The sequence below is a fragment of the Pseudoliparis swirei genome, chromosome 11 (genome assembly GCF_029220125.1).
Source record: "Pseudoliparis swirei isolate HS2019 ecotype Mariana Trench chromosome 11, NWPU_hadal_v1, whole genome shotgun sequence".
Classification (NCBI taxonomy): domain Eukaryota; kingdom Metazoa; phylum Chordata; class Actinopteri; order Perciformes; family Liparidae; genus Pseudoliparis; species Pseudoliparis swirei.
In genome coordinates, this window is record NC_079398.1 from 10,745,279 (window position 1) to 10,769,281 (window position 24,003).

At 43.1% G+C, this 24,003-nt stretch overlaps 1 protein-coding gene across 1 annotated transcript in view; it reads right to left on the reverse strand.

Annotated features, from left to right (window-relative positions):
* Positions 1-3,954: 3,954 nt before the first annotated feature.
* lrfn5a (leucine rich repeat and fibronectin type III domain containing 5a) overlaps positions 3,955-24,003 on the reverse strand; it is a 60,805-nt gene continuing 40,756 nt past the window's right edge. Inside the window, exons 3-9 of the mRNA XM_056427301.1 lie at positions 22,275-22,403; positions 21,991-22,171; positions 21,211-21,366; positions 20,057-20,316; positions 17,992-18,459; positions 5,801-6,074; positions 3,955-5,545 (exon numbers count right to left, since the gene is read on the reverse strand). Coding sequence (XP_056283276.1) covers positions 4,679-5,545; positions 5,801-6,074; positions 17,992-18,459; positions 20,057-20,316; positions 21,211-21,366; positions 21,991-22,171; positions 22,275-22,403 — 2,335 coding nt within the window. The 3' untranslated portion in view covers positions 3,955-4,678. The remainder of the gene's footprint in view (positions 5,546-5,800; positions 6,075-17,991; positions 18,460-20,056; positions 20,317-21,210; positions 21,367-21,990; positions 22,172-22,274; positions 22,404-24,003) is intronic.

The window sequence follows — 24,003 nt, forward strand, 5'->3', positions numbered from 1 at the left end:
CTTTCCAACTGTTTTGAACATTCTCACCGTTCATCCCCAGTTTCAGTTTCTTTTCTCTCCGGCTCTTCTGCCACCACAAAACGACCCAAAACCTCCGCTGGGTCCTGATCGGGATGGTCCATATCAGAGCTCTCCTCCCGGTTCTGGTCCCAATCACGGATCCTGTGACTCCGTGGTCCTCCTCCAGACCTGATTCCTTCACGTTGCGCCTCCTTCAGAGTCTTTAACAGTTTTAAATGTCACCGATTATTCCTCCGAGCTTCGCCTACACAAACTATCACTTACTGCTCAAAGCTCCACGCTAAATCCCCACAAAAATACATAAACGATGCATGAGAGAGCCGGAGAGATGAAAGGAGCATGAAGGGCCTTGAGGGGGAGGGAAAATAAGGGAAAAGGATACAGAGAGGGATTGTCTCCTCCAAAGCCTATTACCATTAGGCATTTACAGCTTAACCCTCCTGTTATGTTGCGGGTCAAATTGACCCGTTTCAAAGTTTGAAAATCTAGGAAAAATACTTCTAAGTGCTCTTTCTGTATAAAACTTCTTCTGCTTACCTTATTTAGTGTAATCAACGTAAAAAAAAAAACCAAAAAAATATCATGTATTTGCAACCCCCCTGCAGGTTTATATAACAGAGATGATGTTTTTGACCCGGCTGTGAAAGTGAAGGCTAAAAGTCATCAGAAGAGTCACGTTTAGACTATTTCTTTCTTTGTAAATGTAGGACAGTCTTTCTTACTCCCTCCCACCAAGTTTCAACACACACACTAACACCAACACACACACCAACACACACACACACACACACTAACACATGCGCGCACAGACACCAACACACACACAAACACATATCCGCACACACACAAATACACATATCAGCACACACACACCCCGTTCACAACCCCATATATAAAGTTGTACACATTTCAAACATCATCTTCTAACTTTCCCCCTAAATACACCTTTATTGGACATGGGACACTCATGTGAGGGTTTCTTTCATGTCTCAACTAATACATATGTAGTATAGTACTTCTAATATACTGTCTGTCTGACTGGGAGAGACACACACCCTGTCTCATCCCAATCTCACAATCTCAGACCCACACACTCTCTTTCTCACGACCCCACCTGTGCGAGAAATACAGATACTATTTTGATGGGAACCTTTATTTTTCCCTGCGGGAAAACTCCACTCACACGTATCAGGGGAGGGGCCAAACATACAAAATGGTTGCTGAGAAGTCCTACAACATTACACTCTGCAGATACATACGACTGCACCAAGAGGATGACTGTGTGCTGGCCTTTGGTCATCTTTTATCATATAATGAATGCATCTTAACACTAAAAATAAACATAACTAACGTTTACTTTCAATACAAATCCTTTATGACTCATTTGGCTTGATTTTTAGTGGGCGGGTCATTATGACCCTGAACAGCACAGGTGTCTCATCTCTATTTATCTACATCACCCCATGAAGAAAAAAAACCGTACAAAATGCAAAATAAAATTTCGAAGAAAATACATGTTATGGTAGACTAATGCAATTTAGATTTAGATTCTTTCAATGTTCCTAAAAAATAGTTTGAACATGTATTTTTCATTAAAACGAGTGAGTGCTCCTGATTGAACTCTGATCTATGGAGGGGTAAATAACTCAATTCCACTAAAAACTGATTTAATTGTTAGTAATGTTGTTGGTGATGATGTACAAACTATAGTTTATAGAATTTTTTGGTTTCTGACCACTTTTGGATGATTCAACATTAACTGGGTCAAATTGACCCGGGAACATCACGGCTGTATGTAAGAAACGAACATGACAGAAGGGTTAAGAAACACATTGGAAGGTCAGTGAAGGAGGCGTGAACCGGGACATCTTTGACACGTTTAAGGACAGTGTGGTTGTGTCTCTTATTTGCCCGTATAGGATAACTAGCGGAGGCAAAAGGGGCTTTTAACACAAATTAAACAAGGACAATTGTTTCCCCCGCTCGGCCGCTCGTATGACCGTCCAGCCACTCGGGTTCCCCTCTTAAAAATTCACCAGATGTCGGTTGGCGTCATCAGCCATTGTAATTTAAAACTAGGGAGATAACCCGAATGCAATTGGAGTGCATAGTGGGCGAGGGGGGGTGGTTTTGGTTTTAATCCCACAGAAGTTCAGGTTTGTATCTCACTCGCTTTAATTAAATAACGTTGTCGGGATGAGATGCTTCAGTTTCATTGACTCCATTATTGATCGTTTGACCCGGTGGTCTGACGACGATGTCCCGCCCCTGCAAAAAGAACACGGAAAGAAAACTTAAATGAAAGAAATACGCTGGCAACGGTTCAGTAATGATCAGTTCAGTCAATTCAATTCACGTCATTAAAACAGCAATGTCTGATAATGGAAGAGAGAACATCCATTTGCGATTGCCTGTCAGAACCGTTTCACATCAAACACATTTCAGGGATTTCGTTCCCAAGTGAATACATTCCCAGCGTTGATGGTAACCGATAGTGACTCGGCCCATACTGGCCGTGGCCCCGGAGCCGCCTCGTATCCGTAGCTGTTGGTCTATGTGGCGTACTTGGTGGTGTTTATGATATGCAGCGTGCGCCGCACGTCATCAGCCGACAAGAGACGTAGGAGGTGGAGTAACGTCGATTCAAAAGCAACATTGTGGTTACACTCATGGAAACCGTCAAGGAGGAGATGCACGTGTAAATTTATGTAATATCATGTGGTTAACATATATGAGCAGAGATAATCTCTGAAGAGAGTTCAAACAGAGGTGCGATTTCCTGCTTTTATTCCTCTGCGTGCATTCTGGCAGAACCTCAAAAGAAAACCAAGAAATGACAGTATTTCCCCATAATATGAGAAGAAAACACTTTTTTTTTTCAACATGTCAATCACACTTTTAGACACACTATTGATGTTCTTTACATTTTCTTCAATAATTGTAATTTTAGCATTGATAACAAAAAACTGTGTGAATCAAATACCGAATGTATTATTTAAATATTTTTGACCTCGAAAGAACCACAAAAAAGAAGCACTCAACAACAACATATACTGTGGGACTTCATCCTTGGCGTATATTGTCAAGGCCTCATGGGAGGCACTTTTGTTCCTGTTTGCAGCCAGGGCAAAAATGAGAGGAGCTTTGAAAATTAGCTCCACCCAAAATTAAAAGTGTGTGTGTGTGTACACACTGATGCATCAAATCACAAAAAGATGAATACAAAAGTGAATCTTCAATTGTTAAAACAATATTTTTGCAGTTCTAATTTTCGCCTCGAAAGAAATGATGCAGTTGTCTTATTATACATATATATATATATATATATTTGATGCAATAAAAACTGATTTGAAAAGCAACTGACCTCCAATTAATATTTCTGTTCATACACGATCCATCTCACTATTGACTGGTGCTGGAGACATTATTATACAACCTCACCCGTGCTACATATGCAAACATCAATAAAGAACATTTCCTCTCGAGTAGATTGCCCATAAAACACACGTGTCACAATTTCCGGGTTTTTCATTTGTATCCCTTTTTATTTCATACAACATAGCAACACAATATATGTTGTCTTTTTCTGTACAGTAGCCTTCCGGGAGCTTGTGACCAACACAGGCTGGAGTATACCAATGTCAGTGAAAAGCTCACGGGGGTTTTTGTGTGTTTTTTTATTTATTTTTTATATTCTTCCGTTTTAAAAAATATCAATTTTCACAAGAGGTCCGATAAAGTCTTCATCTGTCTGTTACTTTCCGTCTTTCGTGTGTGTCTGTAATGTCAGGAGCCGTCTGTACTCCTCAGTAGGTAAGAAAGGCTATGTGTGAAATCTCTCTCTTCCTGCTTAGTCGTCCCCCTCCGTCCTCGCCCCCCCCCCTCACACACCCACCCCCCGGTCAGGGGAGGACGTGGTGGAGTCCAAAATCTTCTCATGTCATCTGCAATGAGGTTCGGTTAGTGCAGAAGAAGGCACCCACTGCTATTCTCCTGCTGCGGTACGAAACCAAACACACACACACTTCCTGTTGGTGTGTGAGTGTGAGAATGGTGGGCTTTGCAGTTCTTGTATGGTTTTGAAATATATTTATTTTCTGTAGTATTTCCCTTTTTTCGTGGTATTTTCAGATAAGGTGAATGTGAATCGGGGGGGGAGATGATGTGGCGAGCCCATTGTCTTGTTTTGTGCTATAAAGTGGAACCGACAAGACAACTCAACGCTACGAGACAAGGCAAAGTTATTATCCACTCGCCGCATGACTGAAAACCAGATAGGAAACTGTTCAGGTGCGAAAAATAAAAACTGTAAACTGAATACAAAGAGTCAAGGGGGGGGGGGAAATTATGAAAATGGAAAGGAAAAAATATATATGTTCACGCTTTCACCCAGAAACACACAATCACCCTTTCAAGCGTCTATAAACACAGGTTACCGACATGAACACACACACACACACATACATACAAACTGTACACGCCAAAAAACCCACATACAAAATGTCAACGACACGCACAAACACGCTGTAGCCATCACTCACACGCCTCTAGAGCAATTTAAAATAACACACGGAAAAACTCACACGTGCACTCATACAAAAGACACACAGGTATGGAGGACTCAAAGTGGATCTGATGGAGCTCCCTCGCCTCCAGCTCAAACCGTGCTCTCTAAGATCCAGTCCGAATCGCACCGCCCTTTTTCTGAGTCTCCGTCCCCGTCTTTCGGGAGTAGGATCCCGCTCATCGATTGGCTCCTCTTGTTGCGCGTTAAGCGCCCGACTCTGGGCGCTCCTCCTGCTCCCTGATGGGGCGAGTGAGTCTTTAAGCCTCCTTCGCTGAGCGAGTACCTCCTCCTCGCCCTGCTCCTCCCGGCCTCCTCCACGGGGAGTGTCTGGTACTTGGCGGAGGCGGAGCCGCGGGGAGCCCTGCGCAGGATCGGCGTCTCTCGAAACCGGGTGGTCGGCACGGGGCTGAGGGTGGCGAGAGGGCCGGAGAAAGGGGACGGGGGGAAGGAGTACGGGTTCTGGTTGAGAGAGGTGGAGTTGTTGAGGTTGGTGTTGAGGTTCTCCGGCGGGGTGGGGTGGAGGAGAGCCAAGGAGGAGGACGGGAGGTTTTCAGTAAGGGCCGAGGCGTTGGAGCAAGCCGCGCCCGGCTTACCCGGAGCGGGCTTCCGCTTGGACTTGGGCAGAGAGCCGGCAGCGCCGGTGGGCGACGAGACGCCGGCCTGCGCTCTCTCCTCGCCGGCGGTCGGGCTTCTGGCTCCCCAGGGCTGGCTGAGGACCGACGTGGTGGTGGAGCAGTCGGGCAGGGACGAGTCGGGCGACTGGGTTATGGTGTCCTTACACATTTCCCCGCCGCTCGTCTTCTTCGCGCCCCCCGAGAAGTCGTCTAAGCCGATCGAGCCGTGTTTGGAGGAGCTGGGCGTCACGGTGCATCCCTGGGACTGCTGCCCGTTGGTCTGTGAGTGGACGTTGGTCATCGACAGCAAAACGCCTTTACCGCCGTCGCCAGGGTTACACACCTGAGGAGGAAGACAGATGGAAACTTTAAGGCGTTAATTATTGTTATTATTTTTTTTATTTGCATTTAGTGGCTGTGATATCAGAAATGACCAAACATGTCTTGCGACTGCTCGTCTTCCTGTTTAAGGACCTAATCTCTCTCCTTCTGATCAGATTGCTCTATCTTTCTGTCTGTCTGTCTAACAGACAGACAGAAAGATAGAGCAAGACAGAGACAGTCAGACAGACAGAAAGACAGAGAGAGAGAGACCCACCTTGTACCGTATCATCAGAATGATGATGAAGACGAGCACCGAAGCCACGATTATGCCTCCGATGATGATGATCATGGTGCCGCCGAGGAACTGGGACTGCATGAAGTGACACCGCATGTACTCGGACTCGGTGGTGAACTGCACGCAGCCGACGACGCGCGTCGCCGTCAGAGAGGTGATGACGTCGTCGTAGATGGCCAGAACGCACAGGTCGTACGGCGTCCCCGCCGCCAAGTTGTTCACCAGAAAGTTCTTGCTCGACGGCGGGATCATTCTGTGGCAGAAGGAGAGAGTCGGAGAGACAGGAAGTAGAATTTAATCTTTGGCGGCATCGGCAGACTGGACGCCTTTGTGGAGATGAGGCAGGAATTCACCGGGAAGATTTAGATTCCCATACTGTCCAATTTCCTCAAACAAAAATGACTTTAATATAATAAAATAATCCAACATGAGGCATTTAATGGGCGCTGGTGTTTATTCACCTGTGACACGGATTCAATCTGTGTCTTTCTCAACATATCGGGGGTTGCGAAACAACAAGAAGCTCAACACTGACGTCGTTGATACGGGGAACATACCCGTTAATTGTTTCTTATGTACACACCTGGCCAGGATATGTCACTCTGTCTGCTTGTTGCCAGGCAGATAATGCACCTGTAATAGTTTAGCTCCACACCTTCCTTTTTATTAGTTGTTTTCATCCTGTCTTAATAACTATCATGTCATTCCAGATCCTGTTTCCCATCTCGTTAGTCCAACTCCCTTCACCTGTTCTCTCACCTGCCTCTAATCAATCCCTCATTCCTTTCACCTGGTCCTCATGCCCTTCTCACCTGTTTCCCATTCCCTCGTTAGTCCCTGTCTACTTAGGTCCCCTCACTTGCTCTTGTCCTGTCTGATTGTCTTGTGTTTCCAGCCCAAGCCCTTGTGCGTTACTTGAGGATTCTATATATTTCTGAGTGTTCTCTTCTGGATTATTTGCTGAGTAAAGATGATTATTTGCAGTGCTGTCTCGGGGGTCGAGCTTTTGGGTCCACCCTAATCGCCCCGTGATAGAACCTGCTCCATGGCACTGTAGGAGTGACCTAAAATAGTAAAGTCAACCAAAAACAATGAGCTAAAACAATGAGCTAAAACACACCAAAAAGCTTGGTTGGGTTGTAATTCTCTGCAACACCTATTCACAAATATTTTTTTGATTAGTTTATATGTGGATTGTAAGTGAAGATAGAAGCTTCAAACAACTTGTAATCCCTACATTCCTTTTTATTTTACTGTACAAGTGGCAGCGGCAGATGACTGTGCTATTAGCAAACGCACACGCTTTTTGTGAGTTTAGTCTTCTTTGTTTATTAAATGCTTGTAGAACCTTCCTTCATAGGAAGAGAGACTACTGTATATTCTTGAAGGAAGAAAAATACCAATAACATACTCAACTCAGAATAATAATCAATGCACGCTACTCTGCTGTGTATTTATAGCCGAGTGCTGAATCCTCAAAAACTCCAAACTCATAAGCAGAACAGCCGACCAATTCGATGGTTTATTATCGCACGGATCCGGAGCGATGTCGTTCCTTTTCCACAAGCTTTCATCTTCAGGTACCAAACACGCAAGGCGAGTAGCGTTCACTGAATCAGGGTTGGATGAATCACAATATTGATAACGACAATTACAAAGGGCGCCTCGCCACTCTGAGTGACGCTGGTTATTCCTCGCTGGACACTTGACACGGCGGTGAGACGATTTGCACATTTTGTGCTTCATGTTTCCCTTTAAAAAAAAAGTGACTCGTCAGCTCTTTCTGGATTCCCCTTCGTTAAAATGCAAATGAGAGTCATCATAAAAACCAAAGAGGGTGGCTGGTTCACAGCTCACGGCCTTCGAGAGGAGCCAAGGGCCGCGTTAAGCATCTGGCGGAGGGCTCGCGTTAAGTGAAGGTTCGGAGACATGGTGCGGTTTAATGTTCAGCATTAGGTGTGTGTGTGTGTGTGTGTGTGCGCTGATGGGAGCATCTGACCATGGGTGACCATGAGTGTTCTCCTCTTTGCCCCTCGTGATGGTCTCATCGCAGGGGTGGTGATCCTTTCGCGATGATATTATTTCCGGCTACACACACACGTGGACGGAAAGTAACCTCCTTATTATTGCCGTGGCCTTGGGCTTCACTCGTGCGTGTGTGTGTAGCATCACTATCTTCGTGTTGCATCATGTGTCTCTGGGTTCGTCTTCTGTTTATTTGACTCTGTGCATTCATACCGTGGGTGGAGTAGAAAGGTTTGCCGGCCGGCTGGAACACGCTCCACGGTGTCAATGCTTTCTCCGCCCACTCCCTCAATCTTTGACTGCTGCAGGCGCACAAACGGCTACAAGGTCCCCCCCGTTATCTGGAGGGCCTGACCTCCATATAATACTATCACGATATAATATGAACGGGAATAATGAGCACGTTGAGCTCCGTCCGAGGTCTCGATCGCGCTGTTATTAATCAGACAGACGCTCTAAATCACCATAAATATAATATAGGGAATATGCATAACCCCTTATGCCTTATTTAGATATAATAAACAACAAATGGCATTTATGGGCTTGTGTGATTTATGCGTTTGAGAATTGAAAGTGGTTAAAAAGCGCCTCAGACGGCAGACTCTTGACCCTGCTCTCTAACACAGCAGTCTCACAGCGTGTTGCCAATCTTGGTCTTCTCTGCTGGTTTCCACATGAGATGGAAAGAAACACAAATGCCTTGTTTACAGTGAAGTTAGACAGTTTTGACTTAAAAGTCCATGAAAGTGGCAGCAACGGCGTCGCCGGCTTGAGGGCTTTTGTGTCCATGTGGACTTTACATGTCACAGTAAAATGTTTTTCCAAAATTTGCATTTCATTTGATGTTTTCAACACAATTTAAATGGGTCAATAATTAAGTCACAATGTGGATTTTTTAAAGTGCTTTTGTACCTTTCTGCAAACATTTTTACTTTAAATTGGCTCGTTTAAAATAAAGAAGTGTTTTTCTACTCTTGGATGCAAACGTTTAAAAAAATGTTTTATTGCTCAATCGAATCAATTTTGATTAAATAAGAGGATTCTTTTTGCGAACTGTTCTTGTACCTCAAGTTTAAATATAATGTTTAAAATATTTTTTGGGATATTTCATATAAAAAATAAAAAAAAATTGCTGAATTGAATCAATGTTGATTTAAAAAAAGAGGATTTTATTTGCAAACTGTTCTTGTACCTCCAGTTTAAATATAATGTTTTTAATTAGGTGGAGAGAAGAGAGAGAGAGAGAGATCTCTCTTCTCTTGACCTCAGGAACATCCGCTTACAAGAAACCATTAGCGCCATGACCCCCCCCCCCCAAAAAAAGTCCATCCAACCGGACGGCACGCCTGACAACACTCACGTTGCATGGCGAGTACCCGCCATCGTCGTGTAATTCATTCATAATTCATAGAAGCGACGCAACGTGGGGATATGGACGATGTGTTGCTGCTGCACGCTGAGCTCACACAATACATTCTCATTCAAATTTAGTGGCTTCTTTCTTTGAGGGGGGGCGGGGGGGGGGTCTCGCTCATGATTATTCCCCCGACTGTGAGCCGTTATGATTGTGAAATCATCCAAACTGACTCATTCATTGTGGTTAATTTCTTTGTGTCTGAGCAGGATCTTGCTGCCAGTATTTGAAGCCCTACAGTGGGCAGATGATTGCCTTGGCCGAGCGCGCGTGTGTGTGTGCATGTGTGTGCGTGTGTGGGTTTCATTACGCTTTCATTTCACAACAGAAAGTGTCTGTGTATATGTTCCTCTATGAGTATGCATGTGTGTATTTATGTCTATCTTATGTATTTATGTATCTGCAGTATATTGTGTGTGTGTGTTTCTGGGTTTCATTAAACTTTCATTACACAAGAGAAAGTGTCGGTGTGTATGCTCTGAGTATGCATTTGTGTATATGTCTATATTATGTATATACGTGTCTGCAGTATATTACATGTGGGTTTCATTACGCTTTCATTACACAAGAGAAAGTGTCTGTGTGTATGTTCCTCTCCCAGTATGCATTTATGTACTTATGTCTATATGTGTCTGCAGTATATTGTGTGTGTGTGTGTGTGAGCGAGTGGGTTCCATTACAGTAATCTTCTCCTCCCATGACAGCCTCTTCTTCCCGGTGTCTGGCTCTCTGCCAACATTCATCACCGACACCTCGCCGCACGCACGGATGTTCGTGTGCGTGTTAATCAACTTCGGCTTCACCCCGGAAAAGTCACGGAGGACGCCGCGGCGCTCTCGCTCCATTAGTTGCGCTCTCTCTCTCTTTTTGACTGACGACAAATGATATCGCCTCCGCGAACAGAACACTGAACCATGAGACCACATTGTTCTATTTTCGGGGGCCATTTTCACTCCATTAAATACTGGACAAAGCCTGCAGGTCGCAAACTGGCATTATTACGTTCAAGGCAATGATTCAACATACAAGGGCGAGGGCTTCCAGGTCGAGCTGGAGCCGCGTGATAAGGGGCGAGGGCTTCTAATAACTCAGCTGCAGTCAGTCCCATTCATACCATGTGTGAAAGCAAGGTCCAATTCTTTAAAATGATATTCACTGCCCCGGGCGAGCTCATTAGTGGCTTCATGTAACTGCAGGAGGACATTGTTTTTGCATTCCATTACGGGGAAGTGGAAGCCTTCCAGTTTCCAAGAAGAAGAAAATAAGTCGGTAATCTGAAGGTCATTTTCGTGTATTTTATTGAGCTTGTGCTCAGACTTGTGTTCTCTCGCTAAGCTTCACATAAAGACTCGAGGCAGGCAGCTGGCTCAGTCTACAGGTAACACAATCCACCAAGCGCACACACAGCTGGAGTATTGACTCGTTATATCTCACGGGTGGCGAGATTGTCCGATTCAAATATCTCGAAAAATGTATTTGTAAAAAGCTCAAAGCAACATTTTTATTATATTCTAATACCTGCGACTTTATAAAATGCCATCCCGCCTCATTGAGCTGCTGTGAGATGTTTTCGTTAAAAAGGAGAGGGCACATTTTTTTGTGCAAATATCAGCACAACCTACACGACCAACTTGTGTTTGTATTGAATGAGATAACAAAAAATAAGACATTTTTAAATTGCCCAAACAGGAATGGGACCAAAATGTGGGTCACAGATATCTAAAAGTAGGTTGTGCAATTATTTCAGAAAATGGTACTCAGTGCTTCTGGCCAAGGCCTCCCATGGTACCGCAATGCAAGCTCCTCTAAATTAAATAGCCTGGAATAAGAAGACGTTGTCAGATAAGCCAAGAAAGAAGCAAGCAGAAGCAGTTATGGGTTTTTAAAAACTTTCCTTTACACAGCACTTTTTAAACATGTTTTATCCTCATACACTCACATTCTTCTTTTTTAGCTATTATATAATGCATGCACTAAATTAGGGAAGAGGATTAGAGCCAATGCTGGAAAAGAGTCATGAGGTTAATATTTAACTGGATTTGTGATTCTTAATTTTTCTTAATTTTTATCAACACTGAGGAATGGACTTAATTTTTTCTTCTTTTAGATTTGCTTCTGATTTTGTGGTTCTTTATTATACTTAATTGTTGTTTGTTTAGTTCCACTGGTACTTAGAGTAGAGGGTATGGGCTAATAAGTCGTAGCTCAGGCTTAAGCCAGCAACCTTTTTTTGGGTCGTATATGTGTTGTCGTTGTTTTATTGTTGATAAAATGCTTCAGTTTTATTCAAGGTGACGACTTTCATAACTCCAAGTGTTGCATTTTGAATAAATGTGCCGGAACATAAACTGAACTAACATAATTAATAATTGTGACACAACACACTGAGGTGTGCCGTGTACAATCGAACGAGACAAGAAGAACTGTTTTTAAACACAACGATGAGAGGATTAATGGCGGCCCTGTTAGTTTTGACCTCGGAACTAATGTGTCTTACGCAGCAGATGGCACTCTGCCAGGCTAATAGGCCGGAGTCTCTAAGGCAGGCAGGAACACTTCAGGAGCTAGCTTCTTATCTCTGATTTACCACGAGCCAACGGCGAACAGGCACTCACACAGCTTGTAGTCAGAGGTGGAACAGGGACTCTAAGCTCCGGCCAGGTGGGCTTCGCTAACACGTTCCCATCCGTGGTGTTATTTTATTAAACCACGTTGAGACCACGGGGGAGCTAAATCCACATATGTGGTGGCCCCCGTGCACAGATTCCACTTCAGCAATGGAGTGAAGCAGTTCACACCGGTGGTAACGTCTCACTGAGAAGATACTAAAAGGATTATATTCTTTGAACAGAATTTTTAATTCCAGTTACAACATCACAGTTTCCCCGTGAATCAGCCTTTCTTCTTTTTTTTAATTTTTATGCCAGAGCGGATGATCGTACATTTAAAAACTGTAATTAGGGCCATCCTTTGAATTTGATTTCCACAGGATCATCCTCACGCTAAGAAATAACTGAGATGAAAAATAAACATCATCAAATAGCTGAGTTTAGCTTCTTTATGTGGAAATATTGTGAGAATACTCATCTCTTACCAATGAACACAACAGTTTCCTCTCATTATCATAAGGGTTACGGACGAATAAAAATGACTTTGAAATTAGTTTATTGCGTATTCACTGCCTCTTAGGGGTAAATGTGCATCTACTGAAAGATGCGGCAGTGCGTGTACGCCATAAAAAAGAATCTACTTTTCAGTTTTTTCTATTTCCTAAACTCCAAACAGAGGATCTCAGAACCGCTGAGCTCAGCAGAAACAACGCAGCGAGGTGCCGTGCAAGTGGAGCTCTCCCAGATGTGGGGAAGACCTTTCAGCACCAGCTGTGGCTCGGCGCAGACCTCCATCTGCCCAGCTCAGCTCCGATCCTCCGGTTTAGCTGACTCATCACCAATTCATTCTTAAATGATGCGTTTGACTCCTCCACACTGTAATTTATTCCATTATCTACTCTTACTTTCTAGTACTAGTCTGTTGTTTTTAATCTCCCGTTCATCATTATTTTGTTTCCTGTTTTTTTCCATCTTCCTCATGGAGTTACTTTTTTTTCAATTTTCTGTCGTTTTTTCTGTTCCTTCCTTCTAAATCTCTTCTTTATTCTCTTAGATCTTCCAACTATAATTGTTTCACTCCTGCCTGTTCCATTTTTTTCTCATGTGTTTTTCTTTTGATCATAGTTCCATCCTTCTTTCCATTTCCTATTATCCTTATTTTTCTTCTTATCCTTACGTATTTCAATCTTGTGCCTTGTTTTACGCCTCCCTCCCTCCCTTCTTTTTTAAGAACTCCTTCTTTTCTCCAATCTCTTTTTATATTTATCCATTTGTCCTCCCAAACCTCTTCCACTCTATAATCCTTCCTTTGCTCACACCCTCTTTCTGCTGTTAGTTCTCCCCCCCCCCCTTGTTTTCTCTTCTTTTTGTCATTCCTTCCCTCTTCCCTTCCCTTAAACTTCCCACACAGTCTAGTTACCCTCATCCGATTGAACAGTCACATACATCTTCTTTATGTTCCCTTCTTTATGTTGTCTCCTTCTTATCCTCCTTACATCTCGCTTCCCTTTCACGACTCTGCCTTCCCTATAGAGTCATCCTCACTGCTGTGGTAAACCCCCGCCCCCCGTTTAAAACCTCTCAGACGGCCTACAACAATAACACTGTTAGTTAGGCCCTGCAATGTGTTTATGGCGCCATAAAATCAGAATTGGAACATTACGGAAGGCGGATGTTTGTTCACGCCTTAAGCACAGCTGAGCACGGGGTTATACCTGCAGGGCTGCGGGGACCAAAGCCGAGGATAATCTACTTCCTGCTGGTGTGAAAGAGAAACAGGCCTTCTGAAAAGCCCGGATTCATCCCCCGTCCCCTGTTGTGTAGCCTCATAAAGTTGCTTGCCACACAATTTGCTTGATGGTTATTTTTTCTGGCAAATGGCAGACGGCCCCTGTGGCTCGATGGATCTGCTGGAGCAGAAAACAACCACTGAATGAACAACAGGCGGAGCGGATGAGGGCTGGGATCGAGTTAGAAGTGTGTGTGTGTGTGTGTCAAAGTGGAGTTTGTGTCCCATGAAGACGATACGGCTTCAGTTTTAGCCTTCATGTCTGCAGATTTGGGGTGAATGACTATATACGACCATATTCTACTTTAATAAACCATTTGTCGAATTTAAGTATCAACTCCAAAACTGAGCCTGGTTTATTTGCTCGCTCTATCCTGCCGACGTTCTGGTTTCTCAAACGTGCAAGATGGACTGGACTCTCTTGTCACCAGGCTCCCCAGAACATGCAACAACATATATTAGCATATCTTGAGGAAATGTGCACACATTTTCTTTCTACTCGTGCAGATGTTGTAAAGGCCATTACACACAGGTCAAAAAAAGGCATATTCCAGTATTCAATACTTATGTATTCATATGCCTTTTCATATTTTTCTTAATTCAGTGTCCTTCAAATTATTATATTTTATCTCAGTGTAATTATCATCATTACATACCTCCTGCTTTAAAATACAATGTAAACCAGTTGTTCCCAATGATTGAATGGGTTGAATGGTCCAAATAAAGGCATAATCCAACCCAAATGTTGGTATCTTAACAATGGCTTATTATTGCTCTAAAATATATTATTACATACATATTTAATACATTTTATGTTAAATACTGTATTCTTTTTGTATCTTTATTTCTCTGTTCAATGCACACATCTCTATTCATTGACTTAACAATACATACTATGATAAATCCTATGATTTATTTTTATTTTATTTCGACAATGCCAGAATGGCTTTCATTCATCCAAACCCTCAATGGAGCGCACTGATTGGCTCTACGTCTAAATAAGAGCACATCCTAGATTGTCGACATCTTACGGTCCACGTTTTTGATGCCGGCTGTGGATTGTTCGATAAAATCAGCGGGTGTAAAGGCCAACACCTGCATGATAAGTCATTTGTAAAAGGTCAGCACATTACTTCAGCAGCATGAGGCTTCCCTTGACTTGACCATAAAAGAAGGGGTAAACAGCTGAGGCTTGGATTATGGCTCTGTGGATGACTCAATTTAGTTCCTTACATTTTGCAGTCGAGAAAGGAAAAGAAAAGAGAAAAACCGACAACGGAGGTTGGATGAGTAATGACCAAGTGTCTTTTGGTAGCCGTGCAATACAACGTCGACATGTAGATCCGTACGATACAAGGTACACTTCATTAAAATAGTTATGCTCTGGTTTCGTGCCTCGGAGACAAATACAATTTAAAAAAAGCTAATTTAACTCAATTATGAGTTGACAGATGGTCCCTCGTTAAAATATCGCCAACATGAAGCTGAAATAACTGATTCTCTAACTTAATTATCAGGACTTTGGACTAGGGCTGAACGATTTGAGTAATGCATCCCATTAACACTTTAATTACAACCATTTTCCATAAATTAAACTATTGGCCGAAGTTTTGAACACGATGGGCATGTCTCAAGCATATTCATCATGGTCTTCGATGAGTCAGAGAATAAGAGAGTAAGAATAAGAGAACAAGCAGGTACTTGATGTTGTGGTTCTCCAAGGGCTCAAGTCGTCTTCTAAAGTCTTCAATAGACAATTGTTGATATTGTGGATATTTGCGCTATATGTCCCAAATCTACCAACCCTCTGCTTCCACTGCCTTTCTCTTTAAACATCAAGGGTCTTTGACCTGTTGCTGAATGGCAGGAATAGTGCACTTAAAGAATTTTTCCAATTTACAGAGCCAGTTCAGTGTATGAACACCACCTTTTTTTGAAGGTAATCGCTGGATTTGACAAAACATGAATGGGATTAGCATCAATCTTTGATTATTGATATTACCAAAGTGGTATACTTCACTATAATCCATATCAAAGTTAATCGTGCCCCTTAAATGTGCCTGTTGTTGCTGTGCTTGTACATATACAACAGCTTGTTGGTTTGCTATGGTATGACACACTGCACCTCATCACTAACTCTACAGTTTGTTTGAACTGTAAATGCTTCAGAGACTCACACATGAAACAAGCTACACTGGGATACCCAGCAGCTGTCCGCCATACGCTCGACTACCGAGCGGATATAATCACCTCCATTGTTTACGTGGAAACAGACTTGCCATTCTGTTAATTTTGTTTCGATACGATTTAATTTGGGATCTGAAATCGGCTTTTTTTTTTTCAAATTGCTATTTGGATTCAAAAGCCTTGATTCACTCTAAACAATAATCTCCAGTGACTTGTTATTTTAACAAAGTGATCATTTACAAAGTGATAACACAACATGTGAGTTTGCTGCTGTGACTCTAGGGTTTAGCAGTAGCCCCGCCTTCGGAAGAGAAACACAACACTTAAGCAGGATTACCGGCGTTAAAACACCAGTACTGTATCAGTAAACATCTTCCTGTCTCAAGTGTCCTTGAGCAAGACACTGAATCCCCGTCAGCTGTTCTGTAGCTGACCCTGACCTCCCAGTGGAAGGAGCGCAGGGCGGGGCTACCCTGATGGGATCAATACAGAAGTTACAGTGTTACAGCGAGAACATTTCATATGGGCTGCGTATCACATGCTGCGTATTTAACATTCCCCGGAGGATGTGACGGTAAAAGCTTTAAAACTATCGCTCTGTTTACGCAGAGAGACGAACACAAAGTATGAAGGAAACACGGAGCTACGACCAAGAGCTTTGTGAGGCAGTCGCAGGTGGGAATAAAGCGCACAAACATCAATGTGTGGCAAATCAATAAGCTCTCATTGAACCTGAGAAGTAAGTGCCCCCCCGCCTGTGACAACAGGACCCATCGTCATGTCTTGTGTCCGTCTTTCGCTTTTTCCGCTCTCCGACCCTCTCCTCTTTTCTTCTCAATGTTTTTGGTGATGAAAAAAAACAACAACGCAAGAAATAGGTCGATGCGTTGTGCCAGCAGAGGTGGAGAAACACAAACTACTTCAGTGCTTCATATTGTGGGGGTGGGGTGAAAGAGGAGAGGAAGAAAAGACATGGAGAAAGAAAGACCGAGTGAGGTCACAGAGCGCAGAAGGACCCAAGCGAAAGGCCACCTAAGGCCCGCCTCTTGTGGTTTGTTTGTTTTTCGCGGCCTTTGCGCTTTCCGCCATAATAATTCCCGACATGTTTTTTGAAGGCTGAGAGTCCAGACGCGGCTTCATTCTTCTTTTGTCGGGTTGACAATCTTACAAATGCAGAAAAGGCTTTGGTGAAAGAGAGAGAGAGAGCGTAAGACGAGATGGATAGAGAGGGAAAGCGGCTATCTGGATGTGGATAGCGATGACGCTATCTTTATGAGGCAGACAGCGATGAATCCCATCGGCGCCAACCCCTCCATGATGCATTCTCTGAGCCGGGTTAAGTGCTGATGAATTATGTACAGAGATTAGGAACAATAAGCAAAGCGGATAATACCGGCAGACTCTTCCACGAATGATCCGTGTACGTTAATTATATATCGCTGTAGTCAAGGATCACAATGTTTTCAAGGATCACAACAGCCATGTTTTTTCCAGACCCAGACGGTCCATCTCAACGCTCCCCCGGCTCGTCCCGAGGACGCGTAATGATGAACTCTGCGTGGGGATTAGCGGCGATATGAAAGGGAGATAATACCGACAGACTTCCAAATGAAAGCTCTATGTGTTTGTTAATTCCCCCTCTCTCCCCTCTCTACCCTCCATTTCACCCTAGTAAATATTTAACTCAAATAACAATCATTGCCTTGCGAGATCAATGTAATCTGTGTAATCCTGAGCAAACGGCAAAAGTCAAGAAGCACTAGCACGGCTCTCCCCGTCAAGGCCGTCCCGGTGAGTCAGCCGGATGGAGCGAGCCAATTTTCGGCTGATCGGGAACCTTTTCACGTGGCAGTTTGTCTGGCGTATTTGCCGTCCTTGTCTGTTTCATCTCGGACGCATTTTTACTTGCCACTCCATTTGGCTATGTCTTATTTAGTTGAAGCCGTAAGGTCGTCCTAGCGGCAGGATCCAAGCGAGATCATTAAAATTGCATCTAATCTACCGTAATCTGATCCCTACAGCTCAGACTCGGGTAATTCTCCACCTCCACGTTGACCACGTCATGGTTCCGTTTTCCATTGTGCGAACTGCCCTGACTTTGCTTTCGATGGTCGCCACGGTGACGTAGCGATTCCGTCCGTCTTACCTGTAGACCAGCGAGTCGTCTTGGCTCCCGTTGTACTGTATCTGGAACATCCGGATGCCGGGAATAGTCCTCTGGAAGTGGAACTTTATCAGCGCCGTTGAGGACGTGGCCTCCGCAGACACCACCCGCTTTTCCACGCCGCCTTTCACGTCGCCCGTCACGTTGCTCCCGTTGGCGCCGCCTCGGGTGGACGTGGAAATGTCCGAGGAACCCGGGTCGGGCTCCTGGATGTTGTTGGTGTTGTTGGAGATATGGGGGAGTTTTATGATGACCAGGTCTATTGTTTGGTGGGCTTCGCCGGCCGGGTTGGAGGAGATGCAGTTGAAGGAGCCGGTGTCTTTCACCGTACTGATGAGGATGTCCAGAGTACCGTTGGTGTAGACCAACGTCCTGGAGGAGTTAGACACCAGCTTGCCCTCAGGAGAGATCCAGTGGATGGCCGGCTCTGGGTCACCTCTTGCCTTACACCTGTAAAGAGAGAAGAAGAAAAACGGTATTAATGAATGAACAAGAAAGAAGGGGCTCAGCTGCACAGTGGACGCAGAGCATGGCTTCATGGACGTTTCTGAATTCCATCCATCTTCTGGTTTAAACTTAAGTGGGAACTGAACAGCATCTACTGTGTAGGCAGAGCACATTAATTTAAGTTTGAATATGCTTTACGTTACAGTTTTTGAATTACTGTGTTGTCTGTACCTATCGGGTACCAAATCAATTATTTCCAGTACGTACAAGGACAAAGAACAAGGGAATAAGGCAATAGGTGAGTGAATAATGGGATCGCAGCTTTGCACTGAATAAATTACACTTGTTTCGAATGATGCGGGTTGTCTGTGAAATGATTACAGGTTACATTTATTTTCAGTTTTGTACGATGAATCTTGAGGTGAAAAAATATTTTCAGGCTCCTTACTTTTACTTTAATAAGCAATGAATAAACTGGTCTGTGGCATATCAGACCGTCATATCCATCACACGTTCTAAGGGCTTTTAGGACTGTCCAAAAGTCATAAAACCTAATCGTTTTCCATTTACTGTCAGAGGGCCAGCAAAAACAGCACATTATCACATCTGAGAATCCTGAACCAGAGAGTGATACACAATTACATGGTTAATCATCTGTCCACTCACCGATCCATTACTCATCCTACAGTTACAGCTCTGGATGAGTTATTACGTCGGAACAATAAACCAGAGAACTACCTGCGTGTGACCTGCTAGCTCCTCTGTACATGTTAATGTGGCTCAGCCATGAAGCAGAGATGCAACGAAAGGACAGGAAACTGTTGAATGACAATGACTTTGAGGCCTTATGACAACTAAGACATGGATTGTGTCTAAACATTAATCAGGTAAGTTAAATATTGAGGAACTGAAGAAAAAATACATTTCTATTCATACTGGCGGATTTTCCACAATGCCGATGAAAATTGGTGCATGAAAAAACAAGTTTTAACTTAAGTCATTGTGACATGTCTCTTTGCTGTAATTAAAGGGAAGTGCTATGATGAACTGAATAAATAAGAGCTACAGGGACTTTGCTGCAGCCTCTTACTGGATGCAATCCTAAAAAATGACTGACGTTGGCTGTCGAATGGATTAAAGTGGACAAGATGATAGATGTTAGGTGGGTTGACCCTCTGATAATCTCGACTCCCACCTTATACGCAGAGCTGAAGACAAGCAACAATAAAGACAAGAGAATAATAGCATCACACTAATTTTCATTGCCCCCTTCTTTCCTGCCCATGCTTCCATATTTGAAAACATAACATCTATCATGATTGGAAGCGTGTGACCAATATATATGCAAATGAAGTAATCATCATCTCTCAGACCTGCTCTTGATTTAGTTTCAACCTCCTTAAAATGTGAGCGCCATGTCCCTGTCTTGTGCTTCGTCGATCAGTTGGGCATTGTGCATATTCCTGTGCAACTATGAATTAAAAGAGTGTAAGTGTCGGCATGCTTCCGTGTTACTCAATCGGGCAGAATGGTTGTAGAAGGAAACTTTGTTTATCTTAACCCTTCTTTTGCAGTTAAGTCAGAAAACTGATTGGGGTACCTGAGTGTAACTCTCTGCCCTTCAAGCACCTTCATCTCATGAGAGTATCTGGTGATGAGTGGAGGTTCGCAGAGGAACTCCTCCTCCGGGACGGACCAGAAGTAGCGGCCGGAGAGCTGTTGGGGCGAGGCGCACGTCTCCAGGTCGTCCTCCCTGTACAGCCTCCGCAGCCACAGTAACTCACAGTTGCAGTGGAGAGGGTTCCCACCGAACGACAACGCAAATGAAGTGGAGGTCATGATCCCTGATGTAGCCAGGACCTGGTGGCGTGAAACAATGGTGGCATATTTTAGCTTTAATAGTCAAGCAAAATGTTATTTCGGAGTAAAACCTTGCTGTACCCTCAAATCCTTGTATATTTAAAAGGTAGTTGTCTAATTCAACCAGTTTCCAGCCGTTGAGCGATTAGAAAGTGATAACACTTATATTTCTCCTTCTTTAACATGTGGAGAGCTGCTTCCCAGAATTGGATGAGTGGTTGTATAAATCATTAGGGTCAGAACATAGGAAATATGATTCAAAATGTAGTTGCATGCATTTGAAGAAAGGGTTAACATATATATATATATATATGCTCTAAACAGTTGTAGAGTGATTAAATAGGCCCTTTGCACAGACGCCATGTAATTGAATGGTAAACACATTACTAGCATTCATTATGGCCCTGTTCCATTTAGAAGAGGCCAGGGCCCTGTTATTGTCCCTGGAATGACTGTGGCACACTAAATATAATAGGAACATAATTAAATTGATTACACCTGTGTTATGCTCCTCTGACGTGTCAAAGGGGCTGATGTTCAAAGGGCCTATTTTCACCCATATGGAAGCTATTTAATTATTGGTCCAACCACATTTTATTCTCAGAGCAAAACTCTTCACGTGAGAGCACGGACGTATTCTCTTCTCCCCAGTAACATCTTTAGAACAATGCAATTTGAAGGATTAAATTAGAACAATGTAAAATAACTGTAACGGGGAATCTAAAAAGATCACATTTTTCTCGATTTATGAGGATTCATCAAAAGTCATCATATCTCTGTTGAGCAACAGTGGTCAGTTACAGACATACAACTGCAAAAAATAACCTTATGTGAGGAGTCTGGTTGTGTTTAAGAGTTTTAGGTGTTTCTGCAAGATTGGATTTTTAAGAATACCTGTGCTCGTTGAAAAAGGGGGTCCGGTGGCAGCTTCTGGAGTTTATTCGAGGTGACGTCCAGCCGGTTGAGTTTCTGTAGCAGGGAAAAAGTTCCCTCGGGAATGAAGTCCAACATGTTGTGGTCTAAACTCAGCGTATGGAGGCTAATCATTCTCTGCAGGAATAACAAAGAGAAACACAGTTTGGAGGATGTTAAGTATGTTGGGAAGGAAAAACAAAACAGTTTAAATACTTCCTTCTTTACTTATTTAGGCTTCCCAGGTTGAACAATCCTAGTTATTGGCACTTTTCAATTTAGTAGTGAAGTGGTGACGATCATGTTCAAGTGTAATTACGGTGTTTACTCTTCTGTGAATGTGAAGTTGAAGTGAAAACAACGAAGCCATCGCGCAGTTAATCAATGCAGAAACACAATTATCTAATGTAGCATCTATTCATCAAACTCGACTATAACTACTGTACTTCAGTAAACTGATTGCTCTGACATTTGTATTAGATACAATTGCTTGTTGGCTGGTAGAGACAATTGGGGAAATTGAGACTGTTAGCACTAAAACTGTTTAGAAATTAAATGTCAGCGAGGCTTAATGAAAAGTCCCCAGATTGGACCCTGGTTAATTCGAAAGCCTTTAACCAAGATTCTTAATTTCAATTCAAAACAAATGTCCAAAAGAGGTTTTTATGGCCATTTTATTGTGCTTGGGAGTAGGTTTATTTTTTGAAGGGCCTCTAGCCGGTTCTGGTTGGATCGGCTGCAGCAGTTTAACCAGATCCTGACCTGGATGGTCTCCCAAGGAATAGTCTCCAGGTTGTTGTAACTGAGGTCCAATTCTTCCAGTGCCAGCAGGTCATTGAATGCTCCCTGGTGGATCAGCACCAGCTGGTTGTTGTTCAGAATCAGGTGGTGTAGCTTCGTCATCCCGCTGAATGTATCATTGTCGATCCGCGTCAGCCGGTTGCTGGAAGAGCGAGGGAGAGGATGATGAAACGAAGGGAAAAACAAATAACCTGGTGCCTCACATTTACCAAGGGAACATCGTATCAGAAACACAGCATCCGTACCTGTTGAGGTGTAGCGCTCTGAGGTTTTCTAAATCGGTAAAGGCTTGAGGCGTGATGAAGGAGATGGTGTTTCTGGATAACGTTAGGTCCACCAGCCGTGTCATGTTAGCAAAATCTTTCCTCTTCACACTGTTGACAAAGATAAGCAGCATTCAGATAAGACAAGGGCCATGCTGCGTATCCAGAGACTTCCTCGAGGAGCACTTCTGCTTATTGGAGCGAAGCAACAGTTGAATAGCCGTTGACCTCCAGTCCAATTACGGGAAAAAAAGAATTTCCTTTGAAAAGCGATGTTGAATAGCAACATTTAGAGAGATCTTTTCACGAGCAAAATAATAATACAAAAGCAGAATTTACCCACGCTGTACTTTTTTCTTTTTAACCTGTGCAGCTAATTTAATGTTTGTGAATACAAGAAACTCTCTGAAATGGCCACCACCTCGAGAAGAGAGGCACTAAACTGAAATGCAATCAGGAGCCAGCCTTGACTGCTCCATTGACTATGAACCGACTATGACTTCCTCTGTGGCCTCAAAGAATGTGTATTCTTTTCTGTTCACACCTAATGAGTTTTATTTCATTCTCGTGCCGGCAGATAATATGCAAGTAATGTCATAAAAAGCACCCGGGGCGATGACGCTCCGTCCAGACACTCTACGACTTATTCATCGACGCCGGAGAGGCTGCAGGCACTCTCGCTTCATCGATCAGTGTCTCTGCTTCCAGCTTTGAGGGGACTTTGTTTATTCTTCTAAGACTTTCTAGGTACTAGTGAAGTTCTTCAAGGATTATACATTTGGTTGTTTATAATTAAATGCTAGTGAAGTGGTAATATCATACGTAGGAAACATTGTACACCATGGTGAGATGATTAATCTTCCAGTTGAGGTTAGGGTCTTTTGTCTTAGTGGACGACAACTCTAAAACATGAATGAATTAATGAATTTATTTATTTCGATCAGAAAAATATACAACCACCAGGAATAAAAAAAAGAAGAAAGATACATGTGGCTGACCGAAAGGGTTAAGGCTAAAGCTATCTAGCTTATAAGTGCCCTAACCTATAATTGCTTAAAAACTTGTTCCGAAGAACCTTATGCATATAAAACAAAAACAAACAAACAAACCAGAAATTCAAGCATTTGTCCTCATAATCCGTTACTTCTACGCTTTATCAATAATGCCAAGTCTATACTTTTATCATGTTTTGAATCTGTTTTTTAAATTGCACCAGATTTTTACTTCCTTTGGTGTCATCAGTTAAATGATTCCACTGCTTCACCCCACAGACAGAAATGCACATGCTTCTCAGGGTCGTATGAGCAATTGGTTGTTTCATTATGACGCATGTATCATCTTTTTTTCTCTTTTTGATAACAATTCACAAGCCAATTTAGTGATTAGCTTGTTGGTAACAAGACAGTTATTTAACAATATTTTAGCGAGGAGTATATATAGGGATGGGTTTCGTTTTTTTCTTCTTTCGATACCGGTAGTAAACCGGTACTTTTAGAATGATACCGGTGTCCAAACGGTGCCTCAACCGATACTTTAAAAAAAAGCACAAACGACGTTTGACAATGACGACATTAAAAATCTCCTCGGCCATATTCCCTGTAAAAGCCGTTCACATGGAGCGCGGACAACAAACGGATATCAGACTGTCGCGCTCGTAGCTCGTAGCTAGTGCCAGCTAGCTTAAACATGGGTATAATGGCTAATTTATAAT